Below are 26,846 nucleotides of genomic sequence, written 5' to 3'. Positions count from 1 at the left end.
TTTACTTTGAACTATATTGAAGTACACTTAATAAAGATTTTTTTCTAATTACAGGAAATGGATATAGATGAAATCTTGAAGAGGGCTGAAACTCATGAAAATGAACCAGGCCCTTTAACTGTAGGAGATGAACTGCTTTCCCAGTTCAAGGTAGATTTTCTTTGTTTTTAATTTTTCTTTGTAATTATCTCAATTGATTGGGAGTGATTATTTTTTGTCATTATGTGTTTTATTAAAACCTCCTTAAGCACAGTCGGCAGGATCATTTCTTAACATTTTTGTTTTAAAATTCACTGTGGTATACGAAACCTTTTTTCCCTTATTTTGACAAACCAGTAGCAGCTTGATGTGGAAGGGACCAAATCGTTTATGAATATTTAAATTTAGTGGAATGAGGAGGGCTGTTATTTCCTTATTAGCCTCTAAAAAAGTGCTTGGCAAATAGCATGTCTTCAAATATTTGGGCAAATGGAAGTTACAGGATATCTCTAAATTTAGATTTCTGTAACTGAAGGAGTTTAGCTGATGTTTTGACACTAGGTTAAGTGTAAGCATTATCACAACTAAGAATATTTAAGTTTTAATCAGTCCAAGTAAGTAATGAGTTCTCCTTAGTACTTGTTTGGTGAGGGCTGAAAACGTTGTAAGGAGTCCTAAAGCAGCGAAAGTCAACCAGCCTCACAGAGTAAGTTGTATGCCACATTAGTGTGAAGAAGCAGTTCCTCTGTAGCCATTTCTGCAACCTGAAGGTTTTTAAATGGTGAGTTGTGTTTGTTTTTTTAATTTCTCTGTGTGTGTGTGTTTATTTTTTTGAGAGAGAGAGGGAGACAGAATCCGAAGCAGGGTGTAGGCTCTGAGCTATCAGCACAGAACCTGATGCAGGGCTCAAACCACAGGTTGTGAGATCATGACCTGAGCCAAAGTCAGATGATATACCGACTGAGCCACCCAGGCGCCCCCACAAACTGGAGGTTTTAAGAATCAGTTCAGTTTAGGTCATTTGTTCATTCATCAGTTATTTATTGAGCACCTGCTGTGTGCCATGCATCAGGACGTATCAGTGAATAAAAATTTTTATAATTGTAATGAATCACTCAGGCTGCAGTGTGGAGGATCTCCTATAAAGGAACAAGAATTAAAGGCAAGGAGATAAGTTAGAAGACTCCTCTTTAATCTTGAGGAGAAATAAAGGTATCTGGAACCAGTTTTCATTCTCGGTATGGTCTGGTGAACTCTAAATTACACTATGTGGTTTTAATTTGACTAACTGGCAGTATGAAAAAATGTCACTGATAAGCTAACTAAAGTAAATTCAGATTATTTTTACACCACTGAGTTGATACTACTATGCTGTTGGCTTGAGAATTTTCATCACACTTAAATATTAGACTTGAGAGAATAAACACTATTTCTGCAGTGTCCTTGCTTACACAGGGTAAGCATAGGTTCTTTTATCCAGTTTCACTGCAAGTTTTCATGTGTCTCTATTAGTAGTTAAACGAGTGCTTTCTGTGTACCAGAGTCTTCATAGTTCCGTAAATGTAGTATCTCATTTAATCTTCACAAAAGTTAGTGAGCCTTTCTATCCCTTTTTTTTAGAGATGAAGAAACTAGGAACGTAAGTAAATTTATTTGTGGAATCAGAGCTCTTTGTGTTTTGTCAGCTCTTTGTACTATTTATTATGATCATAAAAATATGCATATTGGATTGTCTACAGCACATTGTAATTAATGGACTGGTGTGGTATTTTCTGCAGAAGATGAGTAGCATGTTACTATACATTATTTTGTTACTGTTCTGTTAACTAATTTTGTTGAGCAGCAGGACAAAAGAGAATCATTCCTGGAAGAGATTTCTTAGAAGTGTTCTGGTTTGATCTACTTTGACCTAATAAAGAAATCACAAATAATAAAGAACTAATAAAGAACTTAGTTTAGCAGGCAGTTTTGGTTTAATCCATAGTCATATTCATTATCCTGAGGATATTTAAGTTTTATTGTCTTGTTCTGGCATGTCACTTCCTCTCCTCTAAAATATAAAATGTAATTTAAGAATGAATTCTTTCATGGTTATTGTTCTTTTTAAATTCTGAAATTTAAGGTTGCCAACTTTTCAAATATGGATGAGGATGACATTGAGTTGGAACCGGAAAGAAATTCAAAGAATTGGGAAGAAATAATTCCTGAAGATCAAAGAAGACGATTAGAAGAGGAAGAAAGACAAAAGGAACTTGAAGAAATTTATATGCTCCCAAGAATGAGAAACTGTGCAAAACAGGTGACATTTTAATTTAAAATATATGTTTACTGATCTAAGAATATCTTAACTGGCTGATCTGGTTTTGTTTATAAGGCATACTTGTTCATCCTTTTCCTTCTTTTGTGTTTTCATTTGGTTTGATAATTTTTGCCTTATAAAATGAGTTGGAAGTGTTTTGGGGAAGAGTTTGTATAGAATTGGTATTCTTCATTAAATGTGTGACACTATTTGTTAGGGAAGCCATCTAGACTTGGGGTTTTCTTTGTTAAATTTTAACTCTAATTACTTTTATAAATATAGAACTATTCAGAATATTTCTTGAGTGAGTTTGGTAGTTTGTTTCTTTCAAAAAATTGTCCAGTTTATCAGTTGTTGAATTTGTAGGCATAAGATTAGTCATCTCCCAAAGAATCATCCCTGGTTTCACTGATTTTTCTGTTTTAAATTCATTGATTTCTGCTCTTTCTTATTTCTTCCATTTTGCTTTGCTTTAATTTGCTCTTTTTTTAAAAGTGTCTTATGATGTATGCTTATGACAGTCGAATCAAGGCCTTCCTTTTCTAATATTACTAGCATTTAATGCTACAAGTTTCCCACTGAGAACTGCCTTTTCTGAATCTTGTAAATTTTTGATACCTGTTGTGTTTTCATTTTCATTCATTTCAGAATATTTTCTAATTTGCCTTATGACTTCCCCTTTGGTGTTTTGTTTTCTGTTAGTTTGTTTTGCTCTTTTTGTGTTGTTATGAAGGGTGTTGTTTAATTTCCAAGTATTTGGGAGATATTCTCAGTATCTTTCTTTGTTCATGATTTCTAGTTGAATTCTGTCAATATAGAGCATACCTTGTGTGATTTGAATTTTAAAAAACTTACTGCTATTTATTTTATGACCTAAATGAAGACTATAGGAGATTTTTGTTTTTATTTTTATTTTTATTTATTTATTTTTTTCATTTATCAAAGTAGTTTACTGGATATGAGATTTCTTGATTGTTGAGCATTTTTTAATGTATAATCCCAGTAAGTTCCTTCTGGCCTCCATTTTTGCTGCTGAGAAAACTGCTGTTGATCTGATTGGATTTCCCTCCGAAGTGACAGGTCATTTTCTCTTGTTTGCAAGATTTTCTCCTTGCCGTTGGCTTTCATCATGTTTACTGTGATGTGTCTGTGAATCTCTCGCGTATCCTACTTGGAGTTCGTTGAGTTGCTTTCAGGCAGTGTTTCTTTGACTGTTCTTCTGCTCCTTTCTGTCTCTGTTCTGGAACTCTCCTGCATCCATGTTGGTGCTCTTAAGCGTGTCCCATATGTCTGTGCTGCTCAGTTGATTGTCCTCATTTGTTTTCCTCTCGTTCTTCAGATTGTATAGTCTCTATCCGTCTGTCCTCAGGATTGCTAAATCTTTCTCTGGTAGTTCAATTAGTGTCGGTCACCTCAAGTGAATTTTTCACTCTAGTTATTGTGCTTTTCAACTGCAGACCTTCTATTTGTTTCTCTTATAGGAGATTTTTAAATAATGGTAACAGTGCTTTGCCAGCCTGTATCAGATTCTTCAACAAAAGGAAAAAAGTTTAATACTAGAGGGTTTTTTGGTATCAACTTTTGTTTTTTTGAATATTGTATTACAAGCTAATTTGTTTGGATTAACTGAATTTTTTGGTGCCTCCTTAAATTTTGAGTCTGAGGAATTAATCCTTGTTCTGCTATCCTTCCTTCAGGGGTAGAGTTTTTGTTTTCTTTCTGTTTTCCTGCTTGTATTAGGTCTTCTGTGCCCTCAGTGCAGTATGTGATTGCTCCCTTTCTCCAGGCTGACTTCGTGAAGGAAAGTTTTTTCTGGTCTCCTGTGCTCTGGTTCCAGTCTTACTCCTGAGCACCTGTTGGGAGTTTTGTGGAGGATTGCCTGAGAATGGGTACAGGTTCTGTTCTCCATGTCTTTGGTTTCCAGGAATCCTGTGCTCTCATGGCTACCCAAATGCAATTGTTAGGAAATTTTAGCCAACTTCCCTTTACCTGCTTATATATTATTTGATGTCTACCACTTATCCTTTTCACAGGAGAGCCAGTGTTCAAGTTTCATCTCTTCTTACAGCCTCTACTATTTTTTAGACTATCACATTGTCTGAGGTTTTGATGAGTGTAAAAGAAATTAGGATTTTTATAGATGAGGTTTGTTGTTACGATGGGAGCATCCTAACAGCTTTTTACATCCCAGGCAGAAATGGAGCCAAATGATATGTGTTCGGTATGAAAGGGCCCTTATACATAGTTCCTCATAAGTGTTAATAGTACCGGGGAAGCATAGCATTATATTACATCTTGTGAAAGTATGAAAGGCTACGGGTAGAATGAGTAAGAACTGTATACCAAGCTTGACTTAGAATTAGCTTCAGCATATCAGGGTTTCAGAATATGCATTGTGACTGTGGAAAAACTCCAAAGACTTACCAGAAAATATGTTTTGATGTTTCTGTTAAGTAATGAATGTTATAAATAAATATTGTCACTTTAATTCTCATTTGAAAAAATTTACCAGTGAGGTTCTATAATTCTATGTTTATGTTATTTGATTAATTGCTTGTTAGTAACCTTTCTCATATTTTTACAAAAGGACAATCTTGTGTTTTCCTGTTGATTTATAAGAATGTTTTAAGAAATATTAGGGCAGTTACCAACTCTTTGTCATTAATCCACCATGTTTTTCTGTTTGCTTTTTATTACTTCTAGAAAAATTTTGATATACAGACAATATTTGAATTTGTTCTGTTGATATTTTCTTTTGTAGTGTTTTCGTTGCTCTTACAGTAGAAACCTTGTTTAAGCTTTGGTAAATTTTTGTTTTCCAATTCCAGATTAGTTTTAATGGAAGTGAAGGGAGGCGCAGTAGAAGTAGGAGGTATTCTGGATCTGATAGTGACTCGATCTCAGAAAGGAAAAGGCCAAAGAAACGTGGAAGACCACGGACTATCCCTCGGGAGACTATCAAAGGATTTAGTGATGCAGAAATTCGGCGGTAAGATAACATAAGACTATTTTACTTCAGTTTGATTTTTTTGAAAGGTGACATTAAAATATACAAATCCCAGATTTTCAAAGATTAAGATGAAAGTTTTAGAGAAGGCAAATAAATGATTGTGCAGGGATTGGATGGTTCTGCTTTTGGGTGTTCATTATAGCTGTGCAAAATAAAGTTTGTTATCTAGTCTTTACATGTTATTTATTGTTAGTCTATATAGACTGCTGAATTATTTTGGTTTTATTAATGTTCAGAATAGTGGCCCTATTGAATAATGAATGTATATTTTAGTACATTCGATTTGTTTATTAAAATTTCTCACTGCATTACTGATTCCCAACATAACTATTTTTGTGTGAGAATACTTTAGTTTCTTATTTTTCTAAGTCTTTAACACTGAGATTTACTTTTACTTTTTAAAAGTAACAGTGTTAAAAACTATTTCTGATATGTCCAAGTAGGAATTGAGGTAAGATAGTCATGTAGAATAAATCATAGTTCTCTTTCAAAATATGCTTATTTCTTTATACACATTTATTTAAGGGGAATGGGGTAACAGCCGACTTTTGTTTATGTCAAATTTTTGCTTATGAAATTTGTAAAAAGGTTGCTCATTATTGTATTTTGAGAGTTTGTTGTTTCTTTCAAGCCATTGTAACTCTTTTCTTTTGAATCATAGACCTGACTGATAAAGTTCTTCCTCCTCCTTTCTACCAGAAAACTAAATATATTAGATTTTATTAAGGGTTCTTTTATGACCACCTGATTTGCTGGATTTTCTGTCTTTAGTTGAAGAACATTTCAGCTTCTACTTTTCATGGATATTTTCCCTCATCCATCAACCACTTGGGTAGCTTTGTTCTTAAGTAAAATTTTCGTTTTCCATAGTTAGTGTCATACCATACCTCTGAGTTAAAGCTATTATTTATAAAACTTTTATCAATACTTGGAATGGGAGGAGGTGTAGTATGATTGATAATTCTGGAGACACTTCCTGTGGTAGCCTTGAACTTGTCTTGTGAAAATAATAAAGTAATTTCTAAAATAAAATTTAGCTTCTATTGTTTTATTTTATATTGGTTTCTGAACATCATCCTGGGTGTTGAACTATGTCTTGTCTTACTTGGTATAGCTTAATGTTGTAACATTTGTGTCTTTAGTATAGTTTATTCATTTATGTTGGTAGTAACAGTGCCTTGAGTTAATTTTTGCACTAACAGTGTTTTCTTTTTTTCTATGTATTTACAAATCTAATTTTTAATGGATAGCGAAGCCCACATTTAAACCAAACAATTATTTTCTGTTAGGTTTATCAAGAGTTACAAGAAGTTTGGTGGCCCTCTGGAAAGGTAACTATGTTTGTCATTCTCATAGAATTATATGTGTGTTTCATGATGTCAGGTTTATTTATGCTAATAGTCACTTTAGCTACTTTGTTAAATTTGCTTTAAAAGTCATTTTACAATGTCTGTATAAAACAAATTTCAAATAGATTTTCAAAAATTTTTATATTCTTAGTTCCTTCTAGTCTCTCAAATTTTATCTACAAATGAAGTTTTCTGTAAATTATATAGGTTTATAAAAAACTCAGCATTTTAAAAATATTCTCATAATTATACTTTGCAAATGCTTTTATCTTCTCCCCCACACCTTTTTTTTTTTCCCTCCATCACAAACATAAACATATATCCTTTGAGAAAGTGAACTGCTAACTTCAGGTCTTTTGACTTAAAGACCAGTTCTGTTTTCCCTACTAGGGAAATTAAAGAAAATTTCCCTAATTATAGTTCCTTCTTACACAATTATTAAAATTCAGACTATCAGGACAGGTTTTTTTTTTTTTAAGTTAATGGCTAATCTCAATAATTGTTGGTGATTTGAATATTCTTTGACCTTTGGTTGTGGCAAACTCATTGTCCAAATATATAGTGGCAAAGACTCAGATTGGCTTAATTCTATTTTCTATCTCTAAACCTCTGTCGTAAAAGTGTTTCTGGTTTTTTTTGAATATTCTGTACTGCAGTTAGTAAAAGAAAATCCACATATAACTGGACCTGCCCAGTTCAAGCCCATGTTGTTTAAGATTCATCTGTATTACAATGCTTAACTGCTTTTGAATTTAATAATTGATTTGGTTATGAAAATCCTTTATAGAATTATTACATAATCCTCAAATTTGAAGCCTACCATTTATCCTGCAATGAATTGGTTAACTTTACTACTCTTGAATATATAAATGAATTGTTTCCATGACAAATATTTTAACATTTTAAAGAACTTTTTTATGTATTTTATGCCAGTTATTTGAACCAGAATTTGTAGGGCAAGGAAGGTGACTTCTAGAGCTTGAGATAGAGTGAAACTTAAATGGTACCACTTTAGTCTGCATATTTACCTGAAAATTTTATTATTTCATTAACAGATTAGATGCAATTGCTCGAGACGCTGAATTAGTTGATAAGTCAGAGACTGACCTCAGACGACTAGGAGAATTGGTACATAATGGTTGCATTAAAGCTTTAAAGGATAATTCTTCAGGAACAGAACGAACAGGTAATATTAATATGAGAATGATATAAAGAGGTAAATAGAAGTTTCAAATTATGCTTTTTTTGAGTTGGGTAGATATATCATAGCTGGCTATTCATCACTTTTGAAAGATGCTTTAAAAAACACAGCAGGACCTTTCCTGGGTAATAGGAAATGGGTAATAGAATTGTATTACTGAAAGCAATAGATTTTGTTGTTTTGTCTGGTATATTCTAGCTGGTTGGTAGCAGCAGGAGTTACTGTATTTTTCATATATAGGTGGCTGGGAAAAGAAAGTGTACACGTTATGAAATGGCCTTTGGGTACAATTACTTCATTATGCTTATTTTGTAATTTATCAAGTCATAGCATATCTTGCTTGTGTTTTATAGAATTGTATATTTCATACTTTTTTATGTCTTTTAAAAAAATTAAGGTGGTAGACTTGGAAAAGTGAAGGGTCCAACATTCCGAATATCAGGAGTACAGGTGAATGCTAAGCTTGTCATCTCCCATGAAGAAGAATTGATACCATTGCATAAATCCATTCCTTCAGATCCAGAAGAAAGAAAGCAGTGAGTTGCTTACTTTATCCATTATAAAATATTTGTTGTTACTCAATTCGGCTGTGTATGGATTTTAAAAATGTTTTTTATGTCACTGGCTACTTTGAATGTTTTTAAAACTAAAATAAATCATAGTATTTTGAAGTTCTGATAATTCAAATATATTTCTCAAAGTTAATTTTTAATATGGCAGTTATAAACTTGCGTTATTAACTTTGATATTAGGTATAGTATCCCATGCCACACAAAGGCAGCTCATTTTGATATAGACTGGGGCAAAGAAGATGATTCCAATTTATTAATTGGCATATACGAATACGGATATGGAAGCTGGGAAATGATTAAAATGGATCCTGACCTCAGCCTAACACACAAGGTAACTAAGTATTTCTTGTTTCTGTTGACCATTGGTGATAATTAGATTTTTGCTTTTGGATTATGTTAGAAATAAATTCAATTCAGAGTCAGGAACTAGCTATCTGACCTCAGGTTCTTGGTTTTCATGAAGGGATTGGATGTAAGTGATCTGAGACTTTGCTTTACCTCTACAATTATATATTTGTTTCTAAGGCACAGGTATATTTTTCTTCGTATCATTAAGTTTAAAGTAAATCTCTCATTCCATCATAATATAATTTGGAGCAAAAAATGATTCTGAATTATTTTGTATTTTTTTTCTAAAATCAAGTGGTGTTTAGGGATTTTGGTGATAAGATACTACCAAGGTAGCTAAAATCATGTCTTTTCCTGAACTGGAAAACACTGAAAGCATTGTCTTATCATTTATCTTTTTATATTTTTCTTTTTCACAGAGGGGAACCTTTTAAGATTGGTGCTTTGTCATTTGCTACCTATGAAGTCAAACTTAAAATCTTTACATTGCCACTGTGAAAATTTTCTCAAGATGCATGCTTTGGGTTATCTTAAATAGATGATAACAATTGTATTTTAAGATTCTTTGTATACTGTATAGTTAAATATACTGTTACTGAGAAAGGAAGGATATCTAAGAATAATGTTTAATAAAACTGAATGCTAAATACACTTGCAAATTGGAAAAGAAATTTTTAACCTCACGCTTTGTATTATTATCTTGAATGAATGGATATTTATTTAGACCTCATTCCCAGGCAAATGAAATCTTTGCTATGGCATAGGTATAAAAAAAATGTATTTTGCATTCTTCATTGTTTAATGCCCATAAACTTTAACAATTGTAACCTGTCAGTAAATTATATGTATTCCTTTCAATGAGTGAGAATTTCTTAGACCATAATATTTTCATGTTATTTATTAAAGACAACCTGAAAAAATTAATTCCTTTTCAGATTCTTCCAGATGATCCTGATAAAAAACCACAAGCAAAGCAGTTGCAGACTCGTGCAGACTACCTCATCAAATTACTTAGTAAAGATCTTGCAAGAAAAGAAGCTCAGAGACTTTCTGGTGCAGTAAGTTAAAATTTAGATGCATGAGAGCAATTTACTCTTCAATAAGATAAGTGTAGTTTATTGATAGCCCAAACATCAGAGTCTAGTATGACCTTATAAGTAATACTTTTTTGTAATTTTGTAGCTTTAATTGCATATGGTGATATTTTGCCTTAAGTTGTTATCTTTGTATTCCTATTAAAACTGCTAAGTCTTGTCCTTTGGAAGTTGGATCCTGTATTTTTGTTTTTTGTTTTTTGTTTCTGGTGTTTGGATAGGTAGTGAGGCAACTTGTTTAGAGCAGAATAACTTTTGAGAGGTCAGGCCTCTGTTACTATTTTATTTAGTGGTATTAGAAAGCTAAAGGTACAGCATTAAGAGTCACTGAGCTTATTTATAAGAGGGGTACAGAAAAGTAGGAAAAATACACTGAAAGAGAGGTTATTAGAAACAGTCTTTACCATTTACAGTTATAATCACAATGTGATTATAAAATCACATTTTATAATATGTAAAATGATTTTTATGTAAAATAATTTTTAATGCTGTCTCGGTTAGGATCAAATTTAGTTGAAGATAATTATAATTTAGGAAGATGAAAAACCTTCTCTTTTGTTCAACTTCCACTTTAATTCTTTTTTAAAGAAATAATTATAGTTAGTATCTGTTATTCATGATAATATATACTTAATTAATTAAATTATATCACTTTTGTTGACTTTCTAAGATTGATGTAGCTTATTTCCAATAATCTTACTACCTTTTTAGATTTACTACTTAAAATTTTTTTTAATTTAAAAATTAAAAAATTTTAAAATATTAAAAAATGAAAAAAAATTTAAAATTGAATGTGTGGAGTTGGTTAGAATAAAATAATTATTTTTAGGGAGGTTCAAAGAGGAGAAAAGCAAGAGCTAAGAAGAATAAAGCAATGAAGTCTATAAAAGTGAAAGAAGAAATAAAGAGTGATTCTTCACCTCTGCCCTCAGAGAAGTCTGATGATGATGATGATAAGGTAAGAATGTATTTTGGAAGAATAGCCTTTTTTATTAGAAAGGGAACATAGCATGTTTTAGCATACTTGACATTTAAAAGTAAGACCTAAAATTTTACATTTAGGTACTAAAGTTCCATTTTGTAGTTTATTTCATAGTTTCGTGTGCAGGACAGAATTCTGCTTATCCCACAGAATGTCACTAAGAGGGATAGAGCAAACATCCTTCCTTTTCAGAGATTTGCCTTTAAATGAGGTTCTGTCTCTTAATTTTATTTTGAATGGGACTGGCTTATTTCAGTTTTTATAGGAAGGTTGAACATTGCATGTATCATTATTAATGGGATTCTGGGTTATTTCTTCCCGAATCCACATATGTGCAATCCGTAGTCCTATAAAGAAAAGAAATTAGTCTTTGTCAAGATTTGGTTAGTAATACATTGGCCGTACTTGCACTTTTCAGGATGAGATCACTTCTGTGAAACATCCAAATAAAAAAATTAAAACAGAAAGAGACAGTGAAGGAAGACCTGAGCCAGATGTTTTTATAATGAAGGAATCAGAAGAAAAGAGGGAAGCAAAAGAAAAAGAGAATAAAAGAGAACTTAAAAGGGAGATAAAAGAAAAAGATGATAAGAAAGATATAAAGGAAAAAGATTTTAAAGAGAAAAGAGAAAACAGAGTAAAAGAAGCTATACAGAAAGAAAAAGACATAAAGGAAGAAAAGGTATGCAAATCATAATGTAAAACTTAGAAAGTGACACAATCAACATACTTAAATTTTAGGAAAATAAATTGCCTATCACCCTAAATTAGCCCGAATAACTAAGTTTTTTAAACATACATGTGGGTATCTAGAAGAGGAGAAAAATAGGTTGGAATTTTTTTTTAAATGCCTTACCTGTAGGGTAACATTACAGAGTAGATTTATTTTTGGTTTCCCCAGTACAGTTGGGAAAGATAGAGTATGGAATGTGAATAAGCAATTATAGAATAAAATGAGACGTTAATTGTTTTCTGGAAGTGTTAATCATTTCATTTTTGTTATTGGATTTTTTCCCTTTTTCTTTAGTTAAGTGAATCTAAGTCTGATACCAAGGAAAGATCCAAGAAATCTTCACTGTCGGACGCTCCAGTTCATATCACCGCAAGTGGTGAGCCAGTTCCCATATCTGAAGAATCTGAAGAACTAGATCAGAAGACATTCAGCATTGTAAGTAGTAGACATATTGGTTATTAGTAAGAATTCATACAATATTTTATTTTAATTGGCAATTTTATCTTTTGGAGCTTTTAAGTTAGCAATGTTCTTTAATTGGGTAGTATTGCAATTCAGATTGATAAAGGCAATAGATTGGAATTTTGAAAGTTATCTTAAATTTAGAATTAACTTGGAAAAACTTATAAAGACTGTAAGGAAAGGCATTTAAGGAACACTTACAGGGAACTTTAGAATTTTAAACTTTTCAGTTCCTCAACCTTTTATCTGTATAAAACAGTGCTTCTTATCTACAGTGAAGGACTAGGGCTTATTTCCCCCCAATATTTTATAGGCCAGTATTCTTAGACAGTGTAGTAAAAACAAAAAGTGAAAATACTTCATTAGAGAAATGAAAGTATAGAAAAAATATGCAAAATGGAAGCTCCAGTGTTACATTAGTATATTCAGTAGACATAAAATTGCACTGTCAAATTGATAGGAAGGTTTCTAAAATTTTTGTACCTGTCTCCCCTTCTGGACTAATGCAGGTTCATAGAACCCTTTGAGTAACATTGGTCTGAAAAATACTGCTTTTACATGCTACCATGCTTTTATGTTCGTCAAAGTCAGGGAGGATCTCTCTTGGCTTTTTCCAGATGATTTATTTAACTGAATATAATTAGAAACCCAAAGTAGTCTCAACTGTGAAATTAATTGTGATACAAATTTTGAGGAAAACTTTATAGTGAGGTTGCAGTGTGGAAAAACAGTTTGGTATAGTAATTGAATGTACTGGCTCTGCAGTCAGAAGAATAAGTGGTAGTTAAATGAGTTAATACACAGAAAGTTTTTCGGCTTAGGGTCTTTACTTAAAAAATTGGTAGTAGTTGTGGCAGATGTTGTTGAATATAGACATGCCATCGGATTGATAAAGGACTAAAATCATACAGAGCAAAATCAGGAAGGAGTAATAATATTAGAAAATAAAGACTGAATGATCTGAGAACAGGTACAGATTATCCTTGAATAAAGAGACATGCTATTATTGGTAACACCTAAAGGGAAAAATTTATAGTCTGATATATAAATGTGTATCATTGGGGTGCCTGGGTGGCTGTCAGTAAGGGTCCAACTCTTGATCTCAGGTCTTGATCTCAAGAGTTGTGAGTTGAGGCCCTATATTGGGTACCTCTGCTCGGTGCAGAACCTCCTCAAAAAAAAGTATCTAATTTATATATAGTTATAGGAAGCACAAATACATGTAAACATATATTCATAAAAGAAAAGAGTACTTCTTTAGGATTTCTAGAATCTGGAGCTTTTGGCACTGTTAAGGTGAAATCGTAAGTCAGTTTTATCTCTGGTATGAATTGAAAGCTATACCTGAAAGGTGGATGTTTCCACTTCTAAAATCACATTTTTGTTTTCCCTACTGTACCATTCTAGATTCCTGGGTTAACTTTTTTCCCCGTTTTCTTCTACTTTGTATCCTATCTAAAGATTGTTAATCAGTGAGCCCATTTATTCATTTCTGCTAATTCTGTGGCATGCCCTAATAGAGCTTCAAATATTACTCATCCGCTTTAAGTATAATAGTTTCTGCCACAGGTTTTTCTCCTTATTTTTGGCTGTTCACATCCCTCCAATCCCTAATAGTATTAGAGACATTGAAAATAAGCTACTCTTGTTCCTATCTTCCATCTTACTTATTTGAACCTATCTCTAGACTTTCCATTTTAAGATTCCTTAGCATCTTTTTAAGATTAACCTTCCTGTTTGTGACTTGGGTCTTAACCTAGCCTATCCATTTACTATCAGTTTTTTTTTTTTTTTTAAATCCCTCTCTGTTGGGTGGAAATGGGGAGGTAGATGGCGGTTTGCTTTTATTTTCTGAGGTGAGAATGGACTCTCTTTGAACTGCTTCCTTTACCTGCTCATTATGGAGTTTGGTGAAATTGTACCTCTTGCCTCTTTGCCCACATTTCCTCCTTGGCCTTCTGACTTGTTCCTGTAACTGATAAAAAGGAAAAATTTCCCTTGCATTGTGCCCGATGAATGATTTTCTTCTCCATTAACCTTTATAATTGATCTTAAAATCTCTTGTATTATGGAGATGAAGAATGGATTAATTTTAAACATGGACTCTGGAGCCAGCGCTTGCATGATTAGGATTTTACTGCTATATAAATTTTATTTGGGAATAGCTCTGATTATTAAATTCGATGGCCTTTTCTCAGTCTTCATTTTTCTTCACATCCTTGCCTAATTTGACACCTTATTTTGTGTCTTATTGATCTGTCCATCTCCTAAATATCAATATAATTTAACAGTCAAGAAAAAATACAGAGCTCCAGGTCAGACCTCGGTTTGACTGATGATATTTCTTCAGTTTCTTCAATAAAATAAATATCACCACAGTGGTCTACTACCAGAATCAAATGAGGAGCCTTTACACAACACACAGCTTCTGATACATAATAAGTGCTTTGTAGGTATTTATTACCATTGCTCCATTTCCCATTTTCAAGCCTTGGCCCTAGCACATAGATTTTAGTCATGAATTCCTCTTTTTTTCTTTACCCCCTTCTCCGCTCCCCACTGATCAGTCAATGAGCAAATGATATTGGCTCTACCATACTGCTTCAGGCTACAGCCATTGCTTCCCTAGATTATTTCAATAACTTCATAACTCTTTGCACCACTCCCACTCTTCTTATCCCCTGCTAGACCCTTTTCATTCCTCAGTACATACTCCTCACAGCAACCAGAGTGATAGTGACTGTCAAGGAGAATAAAGTCACCCCTCTTATTTTTTGCTTAAAATCCTTGAGTGGCTTTCCCCCTCACTAAGGATAAAAGATTCATAATTATAGGCTAAAAGACACTGCGTCTGGTTTATTACCCCCATCATTTCTGCTACTTCCCTCACTCAGTAGGTCCCAGCCACACTGGCATTTATACTATTCCTTTGAACATAAAAGTTTTAGAACTTCCTCTCTGCTCAAAATGGCTCACTCCTTCATTTTCATTAGATGTCTATTCAAACATCACTCTTCTCTGATACCATATATGAAGTAGAAGCCTCTCTACTTTTTCTTGCTTTATTTTTCTTTATCACAGTTGTCACAATCCAACACACCATCTTGTTTATTTATTGGCTGTTTTTTCCTACTAGAGTACAGGTTCCACAAAAGCAAGATGTCTTATTTACTGCCCTATTTCCCGAGTCTAGGCCAATGCTTAGAATAGGGTATGCACTTGAATGACATTCATCGAATAACTCATTTTCTAGCAGAATATAAACTACTAAAATTGAACAAGAAACAGGAAATGTAGAGAACAGATACAGGAGTAATGCTAAAACTTAGAAAGAAAAAGGTTTCTCTTTTTGAAAAAAAGACATCAGGCCAGGCTGAGTTCTAATTTTAACTATAAAATATTTAATTCTAATGTTACTTAAATTATTCCTGACAAAAATTGGATAACTTTCAAACGTTTTGGACAAATAGGTCAATAAAACAGAAAAAATACACATAAACAATTCCACATATAATATAGACAGTTAATTTATAATAAGAGTGGCCCTTCCACACCATCAACACAAGGATTGCTTTTTTTTTTTTAGTTTGTTTTTAACATCTTTATGCATGAGTAGGGAAGGGGCAGAAAGAGGGAGACATAGAATGTGAAGCAGGCTCCGTGCTCTGAGCTGTCAGCACAGAGCCCGACCCAGGGTTTGAACTCATAAACTGTGAGATCATGACCTGAGCCAAAGACGGTCGCTTAACATACTTAGCCACTCAAGTGCCCCAAGAATTTTTTTAAATAAATGGCGTTGGATCAACTAAATACATGGTGTGTAATTGATCCATTCTTAACATTCCTGAACTAAACCAACTTTACTACTTATAAATTATTTATTATTATTAATCATTGTTCAGTTTAAATTTGTTTTGCATATTAATGTACATAATTAGCTTGCTTTTTTAGTAATATTTTTATGCTACCTTTGGTATAAAGTTATAGCTTTTATTGCACAAATTGGATTTTAGCTGAACCATGCAGTTTTTTATATGTAATCCTTTTATTAGCATACTAATGAAATATAGGCTAAGGAAAAAGGTTGGTTTCTATCAAGTATCCCCAACTCCTTGACTAGCTGAAATACAGTAAAAGCAAAATTCATTACTTTGTTTTGTCCCAAAGGTTTAGAAGAATAGACAATTTATACTTTCAGGTCAATTGGTTTTAATAGTTTGGCCAGCATATTTTATTTTATGAAGATCCTTTTTTTTTTTTTTTTTTAAAGATTTTTCTATATTAGAGTGAGTCTAGGCCATTAAATTATATTCTGAAATATTTTATTTTTTAACATTCTGTGTTTAAGATTGCTTGATGATGATTGGGATGCCTGGGTGGCTTAGTCGGTTAAGCACCCAACTCTTGTTTCATCTCAGGTCATGATCTCAACCTTGTACTGTCAGAATGGATCCTATTTGGGATTCCCTGTCTCCCTCTCTCTCAAAATAAATAAACTTAAAAAAAAAAAAAAAAAAAGACTGCTTCATTGTGTTAACAGTGTAGAAAGTAACATTTTTACAGAAGGTAAATTAATCCAAAGCTTTTACCTGCATAAAGATTGAATTTAAATGATAATGAAAAACCTTATTTTCTGAAGAAAACCTGAGGGGGGGGAAACCCCTGATATTTAAGAACTGTGGGTGAGCTTTAATGCTTATTTCAGCATCAAACAGTGCTATATTTACTCATAGATACCATTGAAAGAAATAGATCTTTGTTGAATTCTTATTTTTAATGCATGTTCTTATTTTCCAATTTTAAAGTGTAAAGAAAGAATGAGGCCTGTCAAAGCAGCTTTGAAACAACTTGATAGGCCTGAAAAAGGCCTTTCAGAAAGAGAACAACTGGAGCATACTAGACAATGTTTAATAAAAATTGGAGACCATATCACAGAATGTCTGAAAGAGTATACAAATCCTGAACAAATCAAGCAGTGGAGAAAGTAAGTGATGTACTTTTCAGGAAATGTTAATTTCCTATATTGTAATTATGTAACTATCTAATTGTCTCTTATATTTCAGTTTATTTTTTCTTATTCTGAAGTTTAGGTAACAATACTATTTAAAGAGGTAATCTGAGGGAGATTGTTTTCATTTTTTCCCTTTAAAGCTTTTTATTTATGAATGATTGCTTAATTCTACATCATGATAAACCACATGTGGCACCTCTGTCTTTAAGAAATAGTATTTTATTAAAATTCAGATTGCATTTTCTTTTTAAAAATATCTGCACTTCACCAAAGTATTCTTAGTAATATCTTTAGAATTTGCAGTTCCAAACAAATTTATTGTTAAATAAATTTAGCAATTCATCTTACAGGTATGAGTATATAGCCTTATAAAAATTAATACTCTACAGCATTCTAAAATGCCCACTTTTATTTTCCCATTTTAGAAGCAACAGCACAGTTGATCTTAAAATTGTAAGTCTGAGCTGCTATATTATACAAATCACTTAATGATTACCAAATCTAGATCAGTGTTAAGCCAAACTGTGAGACAAGTTAGGAACACTATAAAATGATCACAGATCAGTCCCGTCAAGTTTATTAGTCTGTGATTTCTTGGCTCTGTGCAGTACAGCTACATATCAAAGCAAAAAACCATAATGACATATTTCTGAAGGAGGGATGATTACTTTTAGTCTAAAAGAGAAATTCTATCTTTGTCCCCTTTTTCCTTAATGCATATTATCTGATGGTATCTTTATTCAGACTACTAACATAGCTTGTTTCTTCTGTGCCTTTTATGAATCATAATGAGTCCCTTTCTGATATGTGAATTTACATCTTTTTGGTTTCAGTAGGACAGATTACTGCTTTTCACTCTAAAAGGTTATAAAATGAAGGGATTTGGAAGAGAAGTAGAATTTCATGTTTAGTTTTATTTGGAGTCTTATCCATATGGGGACGCCAATTTGGCTCAGTGCGGGGAGCATGTGACTCTTGATTTCAGGGTCGTGAGTTCAAGCTCCACGTTGGGTGTAGAGATAACTTTAAAAAAGGCAGGGGGAGGGAGAGTCTTAGCCATATAAAGTTTTTATTTTATTTATTTATTTTTGAGAGAGAAAGCACAAGTGGGAAGGGGCAGAGAGAGGGGGAAGACACAAAATCTGAACCAGGCTCCAGATTCTGAGCTGTCCTTGCAGAGCCCGATGAGGGGCCCGAACCCACGTGCTGTGAGATCATGACCACAGTCAGAGGCATAACCAGCTGAGCCACCCAGGCGCCCCCATATAAAGGTTTTGTTTTTGTTTTTTTTGGTTTCTTTTGTTGTTGTTTTTTTTTAATTTATTGTCAAGTTATCTAAACATACAGTATATAGTACTCTTGGTTTTGGATGTATATTTCCATAATTCATAGCTTACACACAACACCCAGTGCTTATCCCAAGTGCCTTCTTCAGTGCCCATCACTCATTTTACCCTCTCCCCTGCAACCCCTATCAACCCTCAGCTTGTTCTCTGTATTTAAGAGTCTCTTATAGTTTATAGAAATAATCTGTTTAGATTTTGTTCCATGGAAGGCTAAGTATATGTGTATGTGTTTCTCTAATAGGAGATAAAGGTTCCATGAAAAAGCTAAATATTTTCCATCAGACTGATTATCTGTTCTTTTTCTAGAAACCTGTGGATTTTTGTGTCTAAGTTTACAGAATTTGATGCAAGAAAATTACATAAATTATATAAGCATGCTATTAAAAAACGGCAGGAATCTCAGGTAAATTGATGCATCATATTTTTCCTTTAATTTATGTTACCAAAACAGACATTCTTCCTTGTGGAAGAATTCAATTAATGTTGAAGGAATGAAGGAAATATAGAATCACTGTTAGAATACAATAAAAGTTGGTGCAGGTAAGATGTTCTGAAGGAAACTAAAGTTAGCAAGAAAACATGATAGTGGCATAGTTTAAAAGTATCTCCTTTAAGGTGTTTATTAATTACAAAGAAAAAAATAATAACTTTATAGAAGAGAAACCTGCCACACCACCTTAAACAGTCATAGTTAACATGAGCTAAAATAAGACATAGCAACATTATGAACCATCAGTACAGTGCACTAAGAAAGGTATAGGATTCTTGGCAAAAATGTATATATTACCTTAGTTTGATTATGTGAAAATACCAGACAACCCCCAATTGAGAGACATTCTACAAAATAATTGTCCTGGTACACTTCAAAAGTGTCAGGGTCATTGAAGACAATAAAAAAGTAAAACGCTGTCCTAGATTGGAGGAAACTAAGAAGACATGAAAACTCAGTGTAATATGGAATTCCGGTTTGGATCCTGGAGCAGAAAAAAGGATCTTAGTTGAAAAATGTAAAATTTGAACACAGTTTCTAGTTTATTTCATAGTATTGTGCCAGTGTTACTCAGTTTTGATTATCATAGTGTGGTGTTTTGTAGGATGTTAACATTAAGAAAAGCTGGGTAAAAGGCATATGGGAACTTTAAATTTTTGCAGCTTTTCTGTAACTCAAATTATTTTCAAGGTCAGATTTTTTAAGAAAGTCAGACAAATACTCCATGCTTTTTAAAAATCTGTAATGATGTGTTTATGCATTCTTATATATGAAGACTTCTTTCAGCATCAGAATTTTCTTTTTAGGGTGTTTTTTCTTTGTCCTATTTTGTAAGGGTATTTGAAGTCACTTAAAAGATTCTTACATATGTGCATTTATTTTAGCAAAATAATGACCAGAACAGCAACTTGAATGCTCAAGTGATTAGAAATCCAGGTAAGTGTTACTAATTGTTTTAGATAGTAAATTTAAAAATTGTTTTCCTCTCTCGGGTTTATTTTAGATAATAAATTCTCACGTTTTAATATTGAATCTATTATCTAAAACAGTAACTTTAGCTTATTAACCTTTCCAAAAGTCCAAAAGGTTTTTTTTTGCCAGTTTGAAGAAATAATAGAATAATTGTTAAAATGAATGTATTTTGAAAAAAATATTTAAGATATAATGTATTCTGTCTGTGCAGGATAATCTGAGAAGGAAATGGGCTTTAAATTTTTTCAGTTGTGTCTTTTTACATTTCAGAATGCAGTGACCCTTTATAGGCCTTAGTTCTGCCTTCATAAACCATTTCTAAAGTCTTTAACTGTCTGTATTTGGCAACTGATTTTGCTTATCAGGGGTTGAAATAAGAGTTCTTATAATCTAGCAGCAAAGTTACTTTTGTTTAGCATGTATTTTTTTTAAATCATTAACCAAAGCTGTACTCTTTTATCTAACAGATGTGGAAAGATTAAAAGAGAATACAAATCACGATGATAGCAGCAGGGACAGTTATTCATCTGATAGACACTTATCTCAGTATCACGATCATCATAAAGACCGGCATCAGGGAGATTCTTACAAAAAGAGTGACTCTAGGAAAAGGCCCTATTCTTCTTTTAGTAATGGTAAAGATCATCGTGATTGGGATCATTACAAGCAAGAAAGCAGGTAAACTGGACAGTTTTGTAGTTTTGCTTATTTATGTCATTCTCTTTTTGACTTTTCTGTATACTCTGTTTGACCTTACCAGCCAATTCAGTATTCACATAATCAGAACAAATCTTACATGAAATAAAGGTGTTTGTTTATAAGTAAGAAAATTGATGAATTTTTTGTTCATATTGAGAACTGAATTTCTCCAAAAAATTTAATTACAAATTTAAGATCAAAGTGTGCAGTAAGAGATGAAAGTATGGAGTTCTGTATAAGTCATAGGATTAGTTTTTGTTGCTTTAGAGAATATTGGCTCAAATATTTTTCAAAATACAATAATAGAGTAAAATAGAAGCTCTATGGAATATGGCCGAAATTTGCTGGGGGTATTTATGTTCCATTCCACTAAAAAGCTCCTAGGGGAAAAATTAATTTATGTAAAAATACCTTATTGAGGATAAACTTAAAAAAATTTTTTTAATTAATTTTTTTAAATTTATTTTTGAGAGACATAGAGAAACAGCGTGGACAGGGGAGGGTCAGAGAGAGAGGAAAACACAGGATCCAAAGCAGGCTCCAGGCTCTGAGCTAGCTGTCAGCACAGAGCCGGACATGGGACTCAAGCCCACAAACCGTGAGATTATGACCTGAGCTGAAGCCAGACGCTTAACCGACTGAGCCACCCAGGCGCCCCTGTTGAGGATAAACTTAATCATGGCAGTCTGGCATAGTCCTGAAATCAGGGAGTTTTCTGTTTATTACTGTTTACTTGTTTTTTGAAGCCTCTAAGTAATAAACAATCTGAATATAATAACAATATGTTTTATTTCATAAAGGGGTATTTTCATCAGTTAGTGATAATTATGAAAAGCCAAAGAAAAAACTGAGCATAAAAGATCAGAAAAAGAGGGATTAGTAGATTTTCTTTGCATTTTAGTTTTGCTCGCTGCAGTCATTTCTTTATGATAGAAGCACTGTCATATAATAAGTATCAATTGTAGAATGGCTCTCATAATTAGAAAAGGGCACAACATGAAAAGGCCTGTGTGTAGCAGTAAATATTTATAATTTCACAGGCTTATAGAACATATTTTATATTGTTTATAACAAGGACCTTTCCCCAACCAGTGAAAGCTCTCTTCTACAAATTAGTTCATAGATTGCATTTTAGAGGTTTTTATTTTTTCTCTTTAGAGTTTCATAAAAGGCTCTGATTTCAAGGATATTCTAGATTGTTATCTTAACCCCCACTTCCAGATAATTAAGATGAATTAATACAGATATTGCATAGAATAAAAGGTAGCAACTCGTCAAAAAATGGGTACGTGAGCTATGTAAAGTAAGTCAGAGAAAGCATATGATTTCACTTGTGTCTGGAATAAAAAGCAAACAAACAAAACAATAGACAAACAGAAGAACAAACATGACTCAAAGACGAGAACAAACTGATGGTTTCCAGGATGAGATGGGGATGGGGGATGGGTGAAATAGGTACAGGAGATTAAGAGGTACAGACTTCCAGTTACAAACTAAGTCATGGGGATATAAAGTACAGCTTCGGAATATAGTCCATAATATTTTAATAACTTTATATGGTGACAGATGGTAACTATACACTGACCACGGTATTTCATGATGCATCTAATTTCAAATCAGTATGTTGTACACCTGAAATTAACATGGTACTGCATGTCCATTATGCTTTAAAAATAAAATATATTAGTTAAATAATTTTAAAAATGGGCATGTAAAGTTAGATGCTATCTGAGGTTCACTTTAGTTTTGTGATTTGAATGATTTTTCCAGAAAGGCATGCAGAGGCAGTTGCAGTGACTTAAGCTCACTTAAGAGGGAGGTCTTGTGAAACACAGAACTTCTGTACAATTTTAAAAGATGCCTTAAAGTATTTTTGTGTTTTATTTTTTAAATAATTTTTGTATGTGGAAACATTTTATTTCCATTATTAATTTATCCCTAATTTCTCTTTCATTAGGTATTACAGCGATAGAGAGAAACACAGAAAACTGGACGATCACAGGAGTAGAGATCACAGGTCAAATTTGGAAGGAAGTTTAAAGGACAGATCTCATTCTGATCATCGTTCTCATTCAGACCATCGGTTACATTCAGACCATCGGGCAAGTTCTGAATATACACACCATAAATCTTCCAGGGATTATAGGTATCACTCAGATTGGCAGATGGACCACAGAGCTTCCAGTAGTGGCCCCAGATCACCACTAGATCAGAGGTCTCCTTATGGCTCCAGATCTCCATTTGAACACTCAGTTGAACACAAAAGTACACCCGAGCATACCTGGAGTAGTCGGAAAACATAACAAGAACTGATACTTTGTCTTTCTGGACTTTTCTTTTAGCCATATGTCATAAACCAACACAGTAATTGCCTTACATGACTTGAAAGATATAAACAGATCTTCTATCAGTAGCAGTATTGTTACTTCTTTCCAGGATGCAAGGTCTATTATCCCAACAGAAGAGAAAATATTTTTATATTTAAGGATTATGCTGCACTGTACTACAATTACTGTAGTACTTTTTTTTTTCTTTTTTAAAGAAATGGAAAATGTTTACTATTACAGGGACCTCAACACTGCCCTTCCATATAGGCTGGATAAAACTGTTTTTAAGTCAGTGATTTTAGACTGACCTCCATTTAAATTATGTTTGTATATGAACTTTACTCTGACCTGTGATCATGTTTCAGGAAGGAATGAAAGAGAGTTCTTTTCTTAATAAAGAAAAAACACTCAAGGACTTTGTTCACTTTCCAAAGCTACTTGTTTACATTGTACACTGCGACCACCTTGCCGCTTTTCATCACAAGCTTGAATATTTAAATTCTGTACTTATATCTGTAAAATAGCCAGGAATTTCCTGTTTGTGATCTATTATTATGCCTTTTTATGCATACATACACACGCGCGCGCACGCACACACACACACACACACACACGGCTGTAAATTATTGTAAATGGATTAAATGAGCTTTCCTTACTTCCTTTCCCTGCTCAGGCTTTTTTTGACTGTTCCTTTCCCTACCAACTCAGGCCTTCTTATCATTAAAAAAAAAAAAATTATCAGTGTAATAACACTTTTTAATGATTTGTCTTGATGGAATCATTGTTTAGAATGTAAAAAATGGGGAAAGGGGCCACTTAATTCCATTAGTCTCTTTTTATATTGACTATTTTATTAGATAAATGTTATTTCTTTCCTTTTTTCTTTTTTAGTAAATATTGTGTTTGTAGTAACAAAATGGTGAGATAATATGTAAAATCTAAACTGCATGCTCTGGAAACAATTTTTTCAGATGCATTTGGTTTTTAAAAGGGTAGGTTTATGAACACTTTCCAGAACCCAAAATGGCCAAAAGTTATTGTAAAATCCATTTGTTTTCCCTTTTCATGTGGGCAATAATGTCAAATGTGCTATGCAGCCAGGTAACATTTTAGATAAACTTGATTGACTTTTAATATAAACTGTTACAAATGCACACTGATTGTATATAAAAACCTTATATATGACAAATTAAATTTAAGAAAAAGGATATGTGGGCTCCTGTAATTTTCTGCTGCATTCTTACTCCCTCAAGCGCTTAACTTTTACTCTTTTGTTTTGTTTTGTTTTGTTTTTGTTGTTGTTGAGTAGTAACATTTAGCTACCAGGAAAAAGGTATTTTGGTAAGCAGTTGAATATTGTTAGTGTGTGGCACTACAAAACTAAGTCTGTTTTGAAGACTATATGAATCTATGAATTAAAATTTAGATCATAGAAATCTTTGTTGAACTCTTGTTGGTTTCCTGCAGATTTTATTTCAGAATGCCTTATATTTATTCACAGATTTTTATTTTGTTATATTTAGTGGGGATTTTTGAACATGTGACATACATTCTTGGATGTGCGCTGTGATGTAACAAATTTGAATTTTAACTTTGACAAATATAACTATATTGGTATATACCTATAATATTCTTTAAAGTGTCCCTGTTGATTAACTGTGGGAATAATCTACAGAAATTTGTCCATAGGTGGATATATATTTTTTAAACATTTCTGTTTTCCCCATTTAAGTCTAAAATTTTATGCATTCAAAACAAAGCTTTCCTTTAATTTATTTATATATTTTTTTAGTGATCCCTCTTTTAGTTACCTGAAGAATGATAATCTCTTTTTCACTGGCATATCAGATAACATAGAAACAATAACTCAATTTGTAAGTGTTAATTTATAATTAGATATAAAAGTGATAAAACAGTATACTGCTGGTACACATTTTTAAGCTTTTCCACTTTTTTCCACATTTAATATAAATGATTATTCCACAAGATAGCATTTAACAGAACAAGATAATTCTTAATGAAGTTATAATATTCACACAGGATAAAGATCAGGGTTGCATTTTATAGCTGGGATATTTGCATTATATCCTATTGTACAAGTATAGAAGAACAATATTATATTTTTTTGAGGCGATGGAATGGGCTTTTTCTTAACAATGCCATATTAGTTGAATATATCAATCACCTAATTAGCTGAGTTGAATGAAAAATCTAAAACTGTATGTAACATTGATGGAAAATATGTTCATTATTTGTAAAAACAATCATGTAGAAGAGGAACAAGCCATAAACTTACTAAGACAGAATGGAGAAGAACATTGGTACATAGATATAACAGGGAACATTCTCTATAAAATATGCTTAAATTTTGTCTATGACATGCTCATTCTGCTTTGCTATTTTTATCCATTTGTGTTTAAATTTTTAAGGGTGAGAGATTATGCATAGTACTGTACCAGTTAACCCTCCACTTTAATACAATAAATGATTTCTTATTAAAAGCAATGGCCTGTTTGCTTATAAAGAAAATATTCTTTTTTCAGGGTATGTTAGAAAATAATTTTAGACTGGAAAGTTGTGGAAAATTGGAGTGTGAATGATTCATTCATTAATTTCCAAGTGGGTGGCTTAATAAAACTGAAATTTTTATAAAAGTTGCATAAATCATAGTAGATTACATTTATGATAATTTCTGTAATCCATTTTTGTAGTTTGTATAGGTATACTGATTCACTTCCTTGAGATTTATCAAGACTGTGCAGTGGGGTAAATGGCATAAATCCGATCTTTGTTACTGTTTCTGACTAGACAATGATCTTTGAGCTATAAATAATGTAGTTTTGTAGTTGTGATGTTTCTTGACAAGGGCTGTGGTGATTTGAAAGGGGGAGTTGGAAAAGCAACTAATTTTTAAATATGGGCTTCTTTTAGACTTTCCCTGCTTTGAAATTTTAATGTGCACATGTAAACATGGCTTCATCGTTAATATTTTGAGTAGTTCATTACTTACCAAGTAATGGAATAATATTTTTAAATGTTTCGAAATTGATATTTAAGCATATTAATATAAACGACCGTCAAACTCATTACTTAAGTTCTACTGATTTAAAAATACAGACAAGGGGCGCCTGGGTGGCTCAATCGGTTAAGTGTCCAACTTTGGCGCTGGTCATGATCTCACAGTCCGTGGGTTCAAACCCTGCGTCAGGCTCTGTGCTGACATCTCAGGGCCTGGAGCTTGCTTCAGATTCTGTGTCTCCCTCTGTCTCTCTGCCCCTCACCTGCTCACTCGCTGTCTCTGTCTCGTAAAGACCCAAAAAAATTTTTTTTAAATATAAAACTATTACATAAATTGCAGCACTTTATTCAAGATTTCTGATGAGCATGTTTAAGGGGAGGCAACCAGGCAATAGTACAACAAAAATATCTTGACAAAATGTCAGAACTTCTGTGTTAAAATAAAAATTCATACCTCCTAATTTTAGACATTTAAAACAAAACAATACAATTGAATTATATTTTCTCCTGACAACTGGTGAGTAATTTTTTAGACACTTTATGCTAATTTTTTCTTCCAAGACTCTAATAGACTAATTTTATTACAGGAAATCTTTGGATTCTTTTATGAGGAAAGACCTAAGGACAGGAATATTAGTTATGTTAAAGAATGAAAGATAAGATTACTAGGTAAAGTGTGATTTAAAAATACTTTCCAGACTTTTTCCAAATATCCGTGCAGATTCTTCAATGGAGTTTCATGTGCCAGATTTCTTTTCTAAAAGGCTATTAGCCATCTTGGCCTTTAATTTAAAAAAACAATGGGGGTGCCTGGGTGTCTCAGTTAAGCATCAGACTTTGGCTCATATCATGATCGCATGGTTCCTATGATGTCAGTATGGAACACACTTGGATCCTCTGTCAGCTCTCTGTCTCTCTGCCCCTCCCTTGCTCCTGCATGCGCTCTCACTCCCC

At 32.8% G+C, this 26,846-nt stretch overlaps 1 protein-coding gene across 4 annotated transcripts in view; it reads left to right on the top strand.

The window, feature by feature from the left end:
- The window catches only part of CHD1 (chromodomain helicase DNA binding protein 1), a 73,189-nt gene extending 47,810 nt beyond the window's left edge, over window positions 1-25,379 (top strand). For 3 of the 4 annotated variants that reach the window (XM_029942642.1, XM_029942640.1, XM_029942641.1), the window contains 16 exons: window positions 55-150; window positions 2,102-2,278; window positions 5,107-5,267; window positions 6,578-6,619; window positions 7,693-7,823; window positions 8,236-8,374; window positions 8,591-8,741; window positions 9,694-9,816; window positions 10,682-10,810; window positions 11,253-11,516; window positions 11,862-12,002; window positions 16,835-17,013; window positions 18,693-18,789; window positions 19,761-19,812; window positions 20,316-20,526; window positions 22,505-25,379. In XM_029942642.1, the coding sequence (XP_029798502.1) occupies window positions 55-150; window positions 2,102-2,278; window positions 5,107-5,267; window positions 6,578-6,619; window positions 7,693-7,823; window positions 8,236-8,374; window positions 8,591-8,741; window positions 9,694-9,816; window positions 10,682-10,810; window positions 11,253-11,516; window positions 11,862-12,002; window positions 16,835-17,013; window positions 18,693-18,789; window positions 19,761-19,812; window positions 20,316-20,526; window positions 22,505-22,850 (2,439 nt within the window). In that variant the 3' untranslated portion in view covers window positions 22,851-25,379. The remainder of the gene's footprint in view (window positions 1-54; window positions 151-2,101; window positions 2,279-5,106; window positions 5,268-6,577; window positions 6,620-7,692; window positions 7,824-8,235; window positions 8,375-8,590; window positions 8,742-9,693; window positions 9,817-10,681; window positions 10,811-11,252; window positions 11,517-11,861; window positions 12,003-16,834; window positions 17,014-18,692; window positions 18,790-19,760; window positions 19,813-20,315; window positions 20,527-22,504) is intronic. The other variant, XM_029942643.1, reaches the window with a different exon arrangement.
- The last annotated feature ends 1,467 nt before the right edge of the window (window positions 25,380-26,846 follow it).

Source organism: Suricata suricatta, chromosome 6 (assembly GCF_006229205.1).
Source record: "Suricata suricatta isolate VVHF042 chromosome 6, meerkat_22Aug2017_6uvM2_HiC, whole genome shotgun sequence".
Lineage (NCBI taxonomy): Eukaryota > Metazoa > Chordata > Mammalia > Carnivora > Herpestidae > Suricata > Suricata suricatta.
The sequence above is the reverse complement of the archived record's forward strand: the minus strand, read 5'-3'. Positions and strand labels throughout refer to the sequence as shown.